At 32.6% G+C, this 16,074-nt stretch overlaps 3 protein-coding genes across 3 annotated transcripts in view; 2 read left to right on the top strand and 1 right to left on the bottom strand.

Annotated features, from left to right (window-relative positions):
• Positions 1 to 605: 605 nt before the first annotated feature.
• On the top strand, positions 606 to 5,342 carry LOC110417469 (Mitochondrial substrate carrier family protein). Its single transcript, XM_021429821.2, has 9 exons — positions 606 to 961; positions 1,480 to 1,595; positions 1,687 to 1,744; positions 1,957 to 2,106; positions 2,616 to 2,826; positions 3,285 to 3,330; positions 4,079 to 4,193; positions 4,310 to 4,382; positions 4,733 to 5,342. Exons 1-9 carry the CDS (start codon positions 811 to 813, stop codon positions 4,965 to 4,967), a joined length of 1,155 nt encoding a protein of 384 aa, XP_021285496.1. The 5' UTR covers positions 606 to 810; the 3' UTR covers positions 4,968 to 5,342.
• Positions 5,343 to 11,345: 6,003 nt separating this feature from the next.
• Positions 11,346 to 14,521, top strand: LOC110417468 (DNAJ heat shock N-terminal domain-containing protein). The gene is made up of 3 exons (XM_021429820.2): positions 11,346 to 13,125; positions 14,046 to 14,104; positions 14,220 to 14,521. Exons 1-3 carry the CDS (start codon positions 11,503 to 11,505, stop codon positions 14,275 to 14,277), a joined length of 1,740 nt encoding a protein of 579 aa, XP_021285495.1. The 5' UTR covers positions 11,346 to 11,502; the 3' UTR covers positions 14,278 to 14,521.
• A 260-nt stretch (positions 14,522 to 14,781) lies between these two features.
• HDA05 (histone deacetylase 5) overlaps positions 14,782 to 16,074 on the bottom strand; it is a 4,803-nt gene continuing 3,510 nt past the window's right edge. The window contains exons 11-14 of the mRNA XM_021429819.2: positions 15,802 to 15,995; positions 15,524 to 15,653; positions 15,359 to 15,423; positions 14,782 to 15,239 (exon numbers count right to left, since the gene is read on the bottom strand). Coding sequence (XP_021285494.1) covers positions 15,041 to 15,239; positions 15,359 to 15,423; positions 15,524 to 15,653; positions 15,802 to 15,995 — 588 coding nt within the window. The 3' untranslated portion in view covers positions 14,782 to 15,040. The remainder of the gene's footprint in view (positions 15,240 to 15,358; positions 15,424 to 15,523; positions 15,654 to 15,801; positions 15,996 to 16,074) is intronic.

Genomic DNA, 16,074 nt, shown 5'->3' with positions numbered 1-16,074 from the left:
TATATATATATATATTGCAAGGCCTTATAGTTCTACACCTAACAAGTAATAAATTTTAATGCGTTTAGAAATAAATATAATACTTGAAATTTTTTTTAAATTATTAAAAAAAATTAAATATATAATTTTCTTTCATTATATTTGATCAAATTTTTATATTTTTATTTTAAATCAAATAGGTTCATATAACTAACAACTAGCTAATTGATATTAATCAAAATGTTACTTCTTATCTTATATTCATGGCATAACATAGACATGAAAAGTAAAAAATATCAAATAACTATATCTATCATGTTATATTAATAAATCATATCATTATTAAATTATATAAAATAATAAAGTGAAATTTTGATTAATAATAATCAATTAAAAATTTTATTGAATATAATAAAAAATAAAAATATATTTAAATTTTTTAAATATTATATATTTGAAATATTATTGAAAAAATTTATATTTTATTTATTTATTTAATAATGAAAGGTAAGGTGGATATCTTTATTCTTTATTGATCATAGAAATCAAGAATCAGATATTCAGATATAATAAGTAGAAGAAATTAAGTTTTCTACAAGAAATTTGATTTGAAAATTCTATTCCTCCCTTCCCTGAGGGCAGTCAAAGTCTAGCAGTAGTCCAGTACCACCGCAAGCATTAGCCCAAATCCCAATCCCATTCCCATGCCTTTGGAACGCGTGCCTTTCAGTACATCCTAAAATAATGCTTCTGTGCTGAATAGCAAAACAAAAGAAATTAAATAGCCCTCTTTAAACCCTAAACCCTAGTGTGACACTGAAACCTTTTTAAATGCCTACGAGGGGAAAAGGGAAGGAGACAGAACTCTGCAACTTCAACTTCAATCTTCAAATGACGAATAATAGGTCAACTTCCAGCAATTTGGAAGCCCCGTTATCTCATATAACCCACAAAGCAACTCGCGATCAAAATCACTTCTTTGGTAAGCTGCTTTCTTCTATGCTCTGTTTGGTTCCCAGGAAAAGGTCTGAAAAACTTCTATAAATTACTTGAACTGTTTTCTTATTCCTCAATGCACCCAAGGAAAGAAAAGAATGGGAAAGAAGCTTCACTCATTTTACCTAGCGCAATGCTCTGTTCAAACAGAAGAGATCTATAATGGGCCCAGTTGGATTGTTTGTGGTTCATTGGATTTTGTAAAAGAAAGAAGAAAAAGAGCAGGAGTTCTAAAACTTTAAACGAAATATACTTTCTTGCCCCTTCCTGGATTTTCTTGTTGAAGTGAAGAAATGGAATTAGTTTTTGTTTCCAAGTTCTCTTTTTAATGCGAAATTCTTTTCTTGTCTTAATAATGAAATTCGAAAACTCATTTTTTGTTTGATGTTTGTCTGTCTTAGTTAGTCTCGTTGATGTCTTAACAATGGGCTTAAACAAGAAAATGATTAAATAATCTATGCAGTTATGGATCTTTTTTGATGGAATTTTATGATGTGGATATAGTGTGGAGAGAGTTCTTATGGGGAGCTATAGCTGGGGCTTTTGGAGAGGGCATGATGCATCCCATTGATACCATAAAGACAAGAATTCAAAGTCAAGCTCTTCTTAGTGGAAGTCTGGTATGATCACCTAGAATTTTCTACTGGATTTCCTTTCTTTTGAGAATGTTTGTTTGTCAATGCTTAAAAGTATACGGCTTATTGTTAGCAGAGCCAAAAGAGCATAGTGCAAATGGTTCGAACTGTCTGGGTGGCAGATGGCTTAAGAGGTTTTTTCAAGCACTTCTGTTTATTTTGCCGATGGCCATTCCATTATTTTCCATTTTGCAATAATTCTACCTTTACTGATTTATATATGTGCGGTATGAGTGTGTGTAGCATGATTTGCTTTGGACTTTGATTAGTGGTTTCTTTCATTAATCAATGTGCTGTTATGCATCCACCATGTTATGTAGTTTGTCTGGACTGATCATGTTTATAGGCTTCTACAGGGGCATTGCTCCTGGAATTACTGGATCTCTTGCTACTGGAGCAACATACTTTGGTTTCATAGAGTCCACTAAAAAATGGATTGAAGAATCACATCCTAACCTTGGGGGCCACTGGGCACATTTCATAGCTGGAGCTGTTGGTAAGCTATTCTGGATCTTTATCTTCTTTTAGTCATATTGTTCCATCTAGTTTTCTTGGTTCTCTAACAACATTGATATTAACTCACTAATCATTGCTCACTTTTAGAATGGGCTTCTTGTGTCTTGTTTCTTTTGCACAACTTTGATAATGAAATTTAGTGCTGAATGCATATGGAAACTGCATTCTATGTGTCTGATTTTGCTTGAGTAATTGATACTTGATCTCTTAACGGGGCAAAAATCTCTGTTCTTTTCCCCTGATCTGATTGGTATATATTTCCCCTTTCTTTTTCCAAATTTTGAATTTGTTTTCCTGCTAAAATTTTATTTCCAAGTAGTCCTTACAACTGAGAAGATGATGCTTGGTTCCAATGCGATGGAATCTTAAATATTTGCCGTTTTGACTTATGGTTGTTGCTATACCTGTAAATAGCATTTCAGAGCAGAAAATTTTATGGTATATGATTCCAACTGATTTTCGACCTTTTAAACTCTCTGTGCATTTCAGGTGATACACTTGGTTCGTTTGTATATGTTCCATGTGAAGTGATGAAGCAACGCATGCAGGTTCAAGGCTCGAGAACATCTTGGAATTCTGCTATCATGAAAGACAACATGCAAATGAAACCTGGTGTGCAGATGTATGGTTATTACACAGGAATGTTCCAAGCTGGCCGTTCAATATGGAAAAAGCAAGGGTTAAAAGGATTATATGCTGGGTAAACATTTCTTTCTTTGTATATTATTCTTTAGTGCTAGATAAATACTTGGGTTTCCACATGCATACAAGTACCTTTGTCCAAACTCCAACCACAGATGCTCATATGCATGCCTAATGACATATGTACAATGATGCTTAATATTGTACTATCTGCCACTTCTGATTTTAACATATCTTAATTTCAAGGAGTTTATACAAACATACATTGTAGATATCCTGAGTGCACTCTGTTTATGTCTCCCTCCTCTTCCCTATTCTTTTTGTTGTTCCGCATGTATGGACATCTAACTGTATGTCTCCTAAAGTGCTATAAGCCTCCCAGGTTGGAACCATTCTGAATGAGATGATTTTAACCTTAGGAATAAGAAATTTTTCCGGAATCTGGAGTACTCTAAATTGTTGATGAATTTCATCTGAAAGCACAATTGTACATTCTTTTTATGGTTCCTTTTGCAGATACTGGTCCACACTGGCAAGGGATGTGCCATTTGCTGGTCTTATGGTATGTAAATTAGTTTAGATTTAGTTGCATACTGTGTCTGTGTTTGTTCTATCTGAGTTTGCTGTTACATACTTCTTTTATTATAGTTATTTTAGTGTTATTTCAGTTTGATGATAACTTTCTACTAGTTAATCACTCTTTAGAAGGGAAAACGCTTGATCTTAAGGTCTGATGAATAGGTGAGGAAAATGATCATCAAGGTCTTATCTATTATCTATTCAAAAAACCTAACATTTCTTTCCTCTTCTTCTTTTTCTTTTTTGTTTTCTTTCTTCCTCTTTTTTTTTTTTTAAGTTTTGAATGCTGTGTCGACAGTCAGTAAATGCTCAAGTTGAAATGTCTTATGTCATCATTACACAATTAACTGAGCACACCATCGTGGTCTCTCCTCTTTTCACATGCGATATTGTCTATTGTGCTTGTTGTGTTCGCCTGGCCCTTGTTGGTTATGCTCTTTCTCCATGTATAGAAAAAGAGCTCATCATTAAGTTCGCATTTCATTTCTTGGCATTTATATGTATGTTTTTCTATATGCATAAAGTAAATTACCAGCTTGATTAGTTCTGTGACTCAATGGAGGAAGAACTGACTATTGATAATATTTTTCCCTTTTTATATGCTGAACTGTTGTCATTTTGGAAACAAAATTCCTCTGGAATAGTTCTAGCTTATGTTCACCCAGTGTGCATCTTTAGTTTTAGTAGTAAAGGGGATTAATGATCCTGTATTTGTTGTCACTTGAATGCAGGTTATGTTCTATGAAGCCCTGAAAGATTTGACAGAGAAAGGGAGGCATAATCTGGCTCCTAATTTCTATGTTGATAGTTCTATTGAGGGACTTGTTTTAGGAGGATTGGCTGGTGGTATGTCTCCTGCTTCGGCATCATCCTATGTCATGCAGTTTTAATTTCCTTTTGTAATGATTGAACTCAAAATTTATCGGGCCCCAGATGCAGTTCATTCTTTATATAATTTGCAGGGTTTAGTGCATACCTTACCACTCCCTTGGATGTAATCAAGACAAGATTACAAGTTCAAGGATCATCTGCAAGGTATCAACTGTCATGTCTTTTAGAATTACATTGCTCCTAATGAGCTATAGTTGTGGACTAAAATCGTCTCAAGCATCAGAAATTTATTTCAATTTCTTGTGAGATTAATTTGGTAGTGCCATCATTTATTCATAGTAGGGACTTTGACAAAGGGCACAGTCTTTAACCATAAGCCATCTTGTATTATCTAACAACAATCATTACATGTGTTAATTGTATTGACTGTTTGTTCACCATCATGTCTTGGACCAAGGCTCGTCATGCATGTTTTTTCATGGTTATGGTTAAGCACCCTCCTTTGTGCTATATGATTCTGAATTTGTTTTATGGTATCATTGTGAACTATTTAGCTATAATGGCTGGCTGGATGCAATGGGTAAAATCTGCAAAACTGAAGGTGTGAAGGGAATGTTCAGAGGAAGCATCCCCCGGATCACATGGTATATTCCGGCCTCTGCTCTTACCTTTATGGCTGTTGAATTCCTAAGAGATCATTTCAATGAAAAACTGGACAATGGCAATCTGCAAGATGTTACAAGCTTGTCAATAGAGAAACCTGAATCTTCTTTTCGGGGGGTAGCTTGAATTTTAGCACAAGACTCTGGTTGTGAATATGCAAGTCTAACCTGTCGAAGAAGCTCAGACTTTGTAGACATGCTTAATTGTAATTTTTTGGTGAGGCCAATAGAGAAGTCAACACATATACAAAATGAGAAAGATCTTGCTTCGAAGAGAATGAAATCGGAGTAATGACAATTTTGAAGGCTTGGATGTGTTGCAGCCCTTCTCCTCTGCCTAGACGACAGGCACAGGGCAATGCCCCAAATTCATATTCGAATCTCATTTTTCAGCTTAAAGCATCATAGAAATAGATGTCTGTTGTGAACTTTCCAATACAAAAGAAGTGAAAGAAGAGTTAATTCTCTGTTGCTACTGTCCCATTCTAAAGCATTTTTCCAACTCTCTTGTTTCCTTTTTTGCTTAAATACCAGAAAAAGCTTTGAACTATGATATTTTCTCAATTAAGTTTTTAATTTTTTATTGCAAGTTAAAGAGTTTTTTATTTTTGATTGGTATCTAAATAAAGTATAATTTCCCCAAAAATTTAATCATAATCAAATTCAATATTAATTTATTTTTTTATTTATGTGACTTATGATGTGGTTGATATATTTAACTATGTGGCAGTTATCATGTAGTTATGACAGGCATCACACAATCATCAATTTATTAAGTCATATAACATATGGGTATAAAATATTAGATGATGATAGATTTCATGATAATTAAACTTTTGTTATTTGTTTGATTATAAATTAAAATTTAAAGATTTGTTTGATAGTTATCACTTCGGTGGAGGCTTTTACAAGGTTTATTCGGATCTTTTCTCTAAAATTTATGTCAATGAACTTAAAAAGCGTTTAGTATTTTACAATATAATATGATTACGGGTAATATGATTGCAAGAAATGTTATTGCAAGCAATATGATTACAGAAAAGATAATATTATAGTGTTTGGTATATAAATAATGTAATGGTTAAAATGTAAAGAAGATAACATTGCAATGTTTATTTTACAAATACTTTACAGAGTATATAATATTTATTTTTAAAATTACCCTTATAGATTTAAATACAAGTTTAACATGTATTTTTTTATTGTTAATTTTTATATAATGTCATTTTTTAAATATATTTTTAATATTATATATTTTATTCTTCATTTCTTATTACAAGTATATATTTTTATTTTTATTTTTAATATAATTTCTTATATTATATATTTATTTTAATTTTTTTAAAAGATAATATTTTATTTTAATTTCTTAATACGTTTTATATGTATACATTAACATGATAGCTTCCTTTCTTGTTTATGAATCTATTGGTAATGATGAATAGTATGAAAAAAGAAAAAAAAATCAAAATTATCTTTGCAATGCTAGAGGAAGAAGAAAAAAATAAGCATTTTTGTGTTTAAATTTTAGATATTAGAAAGATAGATCAATCAAATCAAACAAACTTAATTATTGCTGTCAGAATCTCTACCAGTCGTTGAATGTCATGCAGCAGATTGCAGATTTTTTACTTTTCTTAGTTTGGCTACTAAGCTATAGCTACCCGAATTTGTTTTTGCATTTCATCCCCACATACCCTCAAGTAACCATCCACCTCCTGCTGCCTTGTTGAATTCTTAGCAAATTGTTGGTTTGTTTGCTTAGAAAACGGAGGAGAATGAAGTGGGAAAAACAAACAGAAAACAATGCTTCCTTATTGTATTATTTCTAGTGCCTTGGGTCTTCTCAAATATGCCTATTCTAAATTTTTACTCGAGCTAGGAATGGGAACTCATTCGTGTTACTGGATTTTTGTTATCAAATTATGATATATCTGCTTGCCAAGAAATAGGATGGAGTACACATCTGCCATGAAGCTTTCAAGTTTTAATGAAATTTTAGCTACAATTTTTTATATTTGATTCAGTTGAGTGGATGTTTGAGCATTTTGCAAACCGTTGCAATTACAATTAAGCCTTCATTACTTATGAAGAAAATGAGAAAGTGTCTTGCAACCAATAACAAATTGACAATAAAATGCTCGTAATTCTCAATCTCCAATTAATTTCTTCTAAAACTTTCATCAATTCAAAATAACTTGCTATCAAGCTAAAACAAAATATCAACCATAACAACACCAAAACTATATAACTAAAAATCATAAATGAAGTTCTTTGATTAATGCTCTAAACCATAAGTCATAAAGTTATAATAAAATCAAAGTTGAAGTCACCTAAAGGATAGACCCACCATTGTTAAAATACAAAAGAGTTCAAAGTTAATAATAGTGCTAAAGTTCACCCTAAATTGATAAATAGTTCTTTGCAATAACAATACCCATCATTGCTTTAGATTGAGTCATTAAGCAAAACCTTCACATAAATTTTCTGCAACTCCTCTGATAATGAAAATATATAATTTATCTTCCACATATCACTAGAGATGATATGTCCAGCCTTAACAATTTCTTCGAGAGTCAAGCCTTAACAATTTTCTTCGAGATGTTATGGATTTTGTTTGGGTTAACGAGTACGATGTTATGGTGGGACCTAACCGAAAATCGCGGAGGGTTATGAAGGAAGAAAATAAGAAGTTACGGAGGAAGGTAAAAAATGAGTACAATGTGATAGGTAGAGGGTTAGCGAAGCTTGTTAAAAAGAGGGATAAAAGAGTTATTGATATGAATAAGAAAAGGAAGAAGGAGATGGAGAAGAGAAAATAGGAGGAAAGGGAAAGGAAGAGGAAGATGGAAAAGGAGAGGTTGGAAAGAGTTAGGGCATATGCGGAGCCAAAATGGGAGAAAGTTGAAGAACAAAAAAGGGATGATTGGGATGAAAAGGAGGAGAAAGCAGTAGAGAAAGAGGAGTTGTATTGTGTGGCGTGTGGGAAGAAGTTTTAGAGTAAGAAGCAATGGAAGAATCACGAGCAGTAAAAAAAGCACAGGGAGAAACAAGTGAAGAGTAAGAAGAATGGTAGTGAAGGCATGAAGGGTGATGTAACCTAGATAAGATTACAAGCTCAAGGATCATCCACAATGTAGGTATCAACTGCCATCTCTTTTAGAATTACATTGAGCTATAGTTGTACAACTAAAACCATCTCAAGCATAAAAAATTTATGTGAGATTAACTAATTTGGTAGAGCCATTTCTTTATTCATAGTAAGGACTAATTTGTCAAAGGGCACAATCTTTAACCATGATCCATCCTCCTGTATTATCTAACATGTATTAATTCTATTGATTGTTTGTTCCTCATCATACCTCATGCATGTTTTTTGATCATGGTTATGCTTAAGCACCCTCCTTTATGCACATATGATTCTGAATTTGTTATATTGCGTCATTGTGAAGTGTTAGGTATAATGGCTGGCTAGATGCAATGAGGTAAATCTGGAAAAGTGAAGGCGTGAAGGGAATGTTCAGAGGAATCATCCCTCGGATCACATGGTATATTCCAGCCTCTATTCTTAACATGGTTGTTGAATTCCTAAGACATCATTTCAATACAAAACCGGGCAATGGCAATATGCAAGATGTTACAAGCTTGTCAATAGTCAAACTTGAATCTTAGCTTGAATGTCACTTTTAGCACAATACTCACCCATCCAAGAAGCTCTAACTTTGTTAGACATGCTTAATTGTAATTTTTTGATGAAGCCAATAGAGAATTCAACACATATACTAGATGAGAAAGATTTTGCTTTGAAGAAAATGAAATTAAGTAACTTTTGGTACGGGGATTATGTCCTCGTATTCCCAGTCAAACTAACGTGATATAATATTATAATACAATCACATTATAGGTAATGTATGTAATGTGATTGCACTCAAAAACTAATACAATCTCGTATTGCAACTTACTTGCAATGTTGTCAAATTTGATTTGATAATTTTTGCTCTTTTTTATTAGAAACAAAATAAACATTTTCTTCTAACATAATCTACCTTTATTTATTTGATAAGTAATTATTTTTTGATAAATATAAATATATTAGTAATAAATATAATCAAGCATAACATTTACAATTTATAAAAGACAATAAACAAAATCATTCAATAAAGTTCCAAATCTTAATTTTTATCATTTTAAAACTTAAAAAAATTAAAAATAATTTTAAATTTTTGAAAAGAAAATGTATAAAATTTTAAAAACATAAAAATAAATTTTTTATTTTTATATATTCTAAAAAATTTAAAAAGAAAAATTAAAAATAATTTTTAATTATTTAAAAAAATTCTAGAAAAATAAAAAATAGAAATAATTTTTCTTTTTGAGAAATTTTTCTTGTTTCCTTTTTTGTTTAAATACCAAAAAAAACCTTTAAATTATGATATTTTCTCAATTAAGTTTTTAATAATTTTTATTGTATCCAAACAAACTTTTAATTGTAATGGAAAATTAATCATTTTATTTACTTATGTGAAAGTTTCACATAATTAGGTTAATTATATGTCACGTTGTCGTTAAAATTAATAAGTTAAACTTAATTGAGTATAAATTATAATGAAATAAGATTTAAAAAAGTTTTTAAACTAATTTAAATAAGTTTTTATATGTTTATTATATTCAATTAAGTTTTTATATTTTTATTTTAAACTAAATAAGTTTTTATATTTTTATTTTTTAAATCAAATAAGTCTTTATATTATTTGTCGATTTATAATGTGTGGTTTTGACATGATATGCTAACATATTATAATTGATAATAATGTGACATGTTGACATATTATAATTGATAATAACGTGATATATTAATTTGACATGAAAACAAGATTATGTAGTATTTTTTACTTTTTATATCAATACCATGATAGTGCCATATGAATATAAAATAACAAATGATAATTAGATAATCATTACTCATAAAGATTTATTTTATTCAAAATAAAAGTACAAAGATTTAATTGAACGTAATTAAAGAATAAAATTTTATTTAAATTTTTTAAAATAATTTAGAAGCTTATTTGAATATTATATCAATTTAAATTTATAGTGAAAATTGAAGTGCATATATTGATTGGCTAAATACGTAAATAAACCGCCAAACTATACAAAAAAAGGTAATTTAGCTCATATTTTTTTATTGCATTCAAATAAGCTCTTAAATTTTTATTTTAGATCAAATAAGCCTCTTACACTAATAGTTAATTAACGAAAGTTAATCAATGCTACGTTATCTTCCACTTGGTATGTTGGTATGTTATTTTGATGATGTTAATACCACGCGGTAAATGACGTAATATCAACAATTATTGATTAGGAAGGGAGGTTTTTCCTTTTTATCTATCTAAATGAATGTTCAAAAATTATTGATTAGAGATTTGAAATAAAAAATAAAAAAACTAGTTTCTAACTAATTATTATTTTCTTAATTGAAACCATCATTTTCAAAAAAAAAAAAGATTTTCATTTTTTTCAATATTCTCTAAACCCAATGTACTTTATAGTTAAAATGTCTTCTCCTTATTTGTAAATTTCTATTCCTTTTTTAAAAATTATTCTTTAGGTAGTTTTGAATTTTTAAAAATTGTGAAAGATATGTGGACAAAGTCTATTTTTATTAGAAAATAAAATTTCATATCATCAAAATTTCCTTACAGATTTCAGGGAAGAGAAGAGTATTTGATTTCTCTTATAGATTCTAGGGAAAAGAATAAAAAAATTTGACCTTTTTTTACAAATTTTAAGAAAGAGAAGAGCATCGAAGTTTCTTTATAAATTCTATAGATTAGAAGTAAAAGATTTGATTTTCTTTTATTGTGGAACAACAATATGTCTTTGACAGTTTTAGTATTATTAACCGTACATGTCTTATCATTACTCTTCTTTTTCTCAAAATTATTTATGGATATTTTGAATTTTTTTACATTAGCTTTTAATCAAGCAACAATGACATCAATATATCATAAAAGTTGGATTAATTTTTTTTGTTAAGAATGATAATTTTAATTAAGAAGATAGGAATCAATGGAAAAATGATAACCAGATTGAAATAGTTAGTTTTTTTTTAATTTTTAATTAATAATTTTTGAATATTTGACAAAAAAAAGCTCAATTTCGAGTTAGTAATTTTTGATGTTATCTTATTTATCACGTGACATTAACATTATTAAGATACCATGTGGCAAATAACATAACATAAAAAATTATTGATTATAATGTTGATTAATGAAAGTTAATCAATAATTAATAAGAAGAGTTTATTTAACTCAAATAAAAATTTAAAGATTTATTTGATCATAAGAAAAGGATAAAAGATAAGAACTAAATTGAGTTTTTTCATATAGTTTGAGGGCTGACTTGAGCATCTAACGAAATTGATTTCAGCAACTAATTGCATACCATACTTGTAATTAATATATATTTTTAAATTTAAAAAGACACAATTGAAGCACCTAGGAATGGTATGAACTATACAATATATAAAACTATAATTATTACCAGTAGTAGAAGAAGAAGGGCAAATAAAGGTCTTCCTTCCTCTTCCCTCTCCTTTGGTGAAGCGCTAATCATCACCCACCCGAACAATACCTGAAAATCCAATAAAATTGAATTTACTAATGGCATCGGAAAAGCGGTGCCTGTACGAGGTCTTAGGCCTTACCCGTGACTGCACCCAAGACGAGATCCGCTCAGCCTACAAAAAGCTCGCCCTCCAACGCCACCCTGACAAACTTGTTCAATCCGGCCTTTCTCAGGCTGACGCCACCGCCCAATTCCAAGAGCTCGTCCACGCTTACGAGGTCCTCTCCGACCCTAAAGAGCGCTCCTGGTACGACTCTCACCGCTCCCAAATCCTCTTCGCCGACCGCAACTCTACCTCCAATTCCCCAATCCCTGACCTCTTTTCTTTCTTCTCTAACACCGTTTTCTCCGGTTACTCCGACTCCGGTCGTGGCTTCTACAAGGTTTATTCGGATCTTTTCTCTAAAATTTATGCCAATGAACTTAATTTCGCCAAAAAGTTAGGGTTAGGATTAGAATTAGTAAAAGAAGCTCCTTTGATGGGAAATTTAGAGAGTCCCTACGGTCAAGTTACGGCTTTTTATAATTATTGGTTGGGGTTTTCTACGGTCATGGATTTTGTTTGGGTTGATGAGTATGATGTTATGGCGGGACCTAACCGGAAATCGCGGAGGGTTATGGAGGAAGAGAATAAGAAATTGCGGAGGAAGGCGAAGAGGGAGTATAATGAGACGGTCAGAGGGTTGGCGGAGTTTGTTAAGAAGAGGGATAAGAGAGTTATTGATATGAGCATGAAAAGGAAGGAGGAGATGGAGAGGAGAAAAGAGGAGGAGAGAGAAAGGAAGAGGAAGATGGAAAAGGAGAGGTTGGAGAGAGTTAGGGCATATGCAGAGCCAGAATGGGTGAAAGCTGAAGAGGAAGAAGAGGATGATTGGGAGGAAATGGAGGAGAAAGCAGTAGAGAAGGAGTTGTATTGTGTGGCGTGTGGGAAGAAGTTTAAGAGTGAGAAGCAATGGAAGAATCATGAGCAGTCGAAAAAGCACAAGGAGAAAGTGGCAGAGTTGAGGGAGTCGTTTGTTGATGAGGAAGAAGAGGAAGAGGAGTTGGAGTTGAAGGAGAATGTGGACGAGAGGTTTAGGGAGGGCTTAAGGCTTGATGAGGAAGAGAAGGATGAAGGGGAGAATAGAGTTGGTGAGTTGAGTGAGGATGATGGGTTTTTTGATGTTGAGGAAGCGGGTGAAGAGGAGGTTGAAATTGATAGTAATAATGATGAGGAGGAGGAAATTAGTGTTCTTGAAGCAATAGTGTCTGGGCATAAAAATAAGAAGGATGCTTCTTTGAAGAGTGAGGCTGTGGTTTCACAGACGGGATTTCATGTCAAGGATGAGAGTGATGAGGAGGAGTTTATAGAATATGATAACCGGAAGAACAGAAGGAGAAACAGAAGAGGGAAGAAAGAGAGGAGTAAGAAGAATGGCAGTGAAGGCATGAAGAGTGATGGAAACAGAACTGAAAGCAAGAATGAAGAAGCCAGTGTAAGTGATACTCTGCATGCAGAGGAGAAGCAACCTGCAGAAGATGAGGATAGTGATGGTGAAAAGGATGATAAATTGGGAAAGAATCATAAGATTTCAAAGCAACCGGTTGAAAGAAAATGGAATATGAAGAAAGAAACCAATACCAAATCAAATAACTCATCTAAAGGAAAGAAAGCGAAGGTATGCTTTACTCTCCATTTATTATTGATATTGTCTTCTGATTAAACAGTTGCTAGTTACCTCCATATATATGACTTGCTGGATTAGACCAACTTCTCCTATTTTGCTAATTATGTTTAGTTTTGATAATAACTTTTGACTCACATTTAAAAAATATATAAAGATTTTGATCTAATTAGTTGTCGGGCCAAAAAATTGATTGAATTACCTGAGATTTTGCAGTATGAGTAAGCCATGTAATATGTTATTATTTATAGCCCACGCAATGATTTTTTGCGATGAGTGATCAACTTATATCAAGATCCAAGAGGTGCCAAAGTGGGGTGCAATTGTAGTACATGGAGAGAATACAAGGAATTATCTAACTGCTTCCGTACTCAAATAAAAAGAAAAATGGTATTTAGTTAATGAATAATAAGGTTTATCCAGAGCTGCTAAACAATTAGTTTCCAGGCAAGTGTTTGATCAACTAGTTCAGTTGCATTATTTGAATAATTAATATTATGGAGTACATATTATAGTTACCATTAACTTGCATGCGGAGATTTTCTTGATGAATGGTGATCTCTGTCAAGAGGCAACAAATTGGTGGTTACTGGGGGAGGAATACGACATTAGAAAAGAGAAGGGAAACTTGAAACAACAGACTATCTAATTGCTTTTAATAGAAAGTTTTGAGCACCTTTTCTCATATGATAATCAAAACATAAAGGCATGAGGGATGGCCTCCCATCTATCTCTAGTCTCCAGCTTTGGTAACAGAGCTAAAAGGGTGAGACTTTTCACCACCAAGTACAAGTATTCATAAAAATCACCTAAATACTCTCTATATTTTGTTTGAAATGTACTAGTAGTTGTGAAATTATGCATGTATTTCTCATTTCTTGTCTAATGGTCAAAATATGCGTATTCACATGCAGGCAACAACAAAGCATTCTGGCAATGTATGTGAGACATGTGGAGAGGAATTTCAATCAAAGTACGTAAACATTTCAATGCTACTCTTCCCTTTTTTTGCGGTTACTTGAATCATTTGCATCACCCTATTCAGTATTGAAAAGCAAAGAAATCTCATCATATCTACATCATGGCAGGAATAAATTACATAAGCACTTGGGAGACACCGGTCATGCTACATTGAAATTCCGATGAGAGAAATAGCTTATTCTATGTTGATGGTGAGAGTTAATTATCCAACTCACCAACTCATGTTAGTATTTCAGAACTTGGATAGCGAAAATGTGTTCATTCTTTTGGATCCACTCATCCATCCGTATTGCCAAAGAATTGCCTATGGTCATCAAAGGGATACTGTAAGAAGCATGATAATGATATTGAGTTCTATAACGACTTTACAAATTTTGACTGAAATGAATTTACAAGGCGTTATCAAGAATTTTCTCCATTACCTGTAATTTATTTGCTATGAACATATGCAGTTTCTTGATGTTGAACTGCATGCCTTGACGACGGTTGGCATGTATATTTTTGCAAATTCTTTTTATCTTCGAATTGCAACAAATTGTGAAGGAAATAGCTACATTAATTCTTGGTCGGGTAATGCGGTACCCAAACCTGTTATAAATCAGCAGTTTACCTGGGTGTGAGTGCTTCCACAGCTTGCCCTTCAAGGGAATGAAGGGAAACAAATGCTCATAGAAAAGACATTACTACACATTGATTCCTCCGGTCTTAGTTGGAAGACACGATGTTCCTGAATGTGTCATATTAATTTAAACATACATAAATATGATAAGCCTGCAAGAACAGTTAACCCATTTACCTCACTAGTGAGGTTGGCTAATATGGTTGTCCATGGCTAAATACACACGGAAATTCCCCCGTCAATGTCATCTACTCTTCTAACCAGAAGCTTTACCCTCTCCTATCAATGTTATTACTTTTGAGAAATTTACTATGCGTCACAGCAACCAAAAGTTCTGCGATCATATAATGGTTTTGCGCTTGCTTCGTGTATGTAAGTTCTGGCCTCCTCTTCTGATAGCTGATTTCCTTCGACCAAGCCTCTGACTAAGGTGTCAGCATATTCTTTGCAAGGAGCACGCAAAGGAATCTCACCGGATTTAAAGCTTTCAATCGTTGAGAGGGGACACCTAAATATCATCAAATACACAAATATGGTAAAACTCACAAGACGCATATTATGCAGATGTGCAATACGATTCTGTGTAAAGAAAAAATTGAGTTGCCAAGAGTGTGCATTAAAGCATACGTCATAGTCAGTATAGGGATATCATTCTCCTTTCCCAGGTAAACAACGTTATGGTACCAGCCTCTCTGCACGAAGAATCAAGTTGCTTGTCAACGTTGAAGGGCATAACCTTCCAAATATGACAGTAGAAATGCACAAATAAAGGGAATGACAAACATGGAGTACCTTGACAGCCTCCACACAGAAGGAACCTTCATTTGGAATGGAGTTCAAAGCATTTAGATCGAACAAAGGAGAACTCATGTCATGATCTGGAACATTTTCCTGAAGCAAAACATCATTGAACTGCTCTAGCCTGTTTACGATGCCAAAGAATAAATAATTCAGATAGGATGATGAAGCAGGCAGGCTGATACAAATTCAATAGGGACTGCAATTCTCTTCTACATGGAGAGGATGCAATCAAAAATAGAAAGGGAACAGTCCAATATGGAATAACTTACGTAATTCTATAGAGGCACATGTAAGTTTTATTATGGCTGTTGCTTTGAGGATGAAGGAAAGCAACCCCTCCAGGACCCCATGTTGGTGTAAAATCACGACCAAAGAAAAGACAGTGAGGGCAAGTTTTCCACAGAATGTCCTTCGGGGGGTTTCTATCCATTGAACCAGAACATGACTTTTTCATACCTTCAACCTAGAATCATATTTAGAAATATCAGGCAAATGCAATTTGCTTTTGTACTAAAGCATGCAACACTCGATCCTGGTCTTTT

This window comes from Theobroma umbraticum, unplaced genomic scaffold (genome assembly GCF_002168275.2).
Source record: "Theobroma umbraticum cultivar Fairchild unplaced genomic scaffold, ASM216827v3 scaffold_50.0, whole genome shotgun sequence".
NCBI lineage: Eukaryota > Viridiplantae > Streptophyta > Magnoliopsida > Malvales > Malvaceae > Theobroma > Theobroma umbraticum.
The sequence above is the reverse complement of the archived record's forward strand: the minus strand, read 5'-3'. Positions and strand labels throughout refer to the sequence as shown.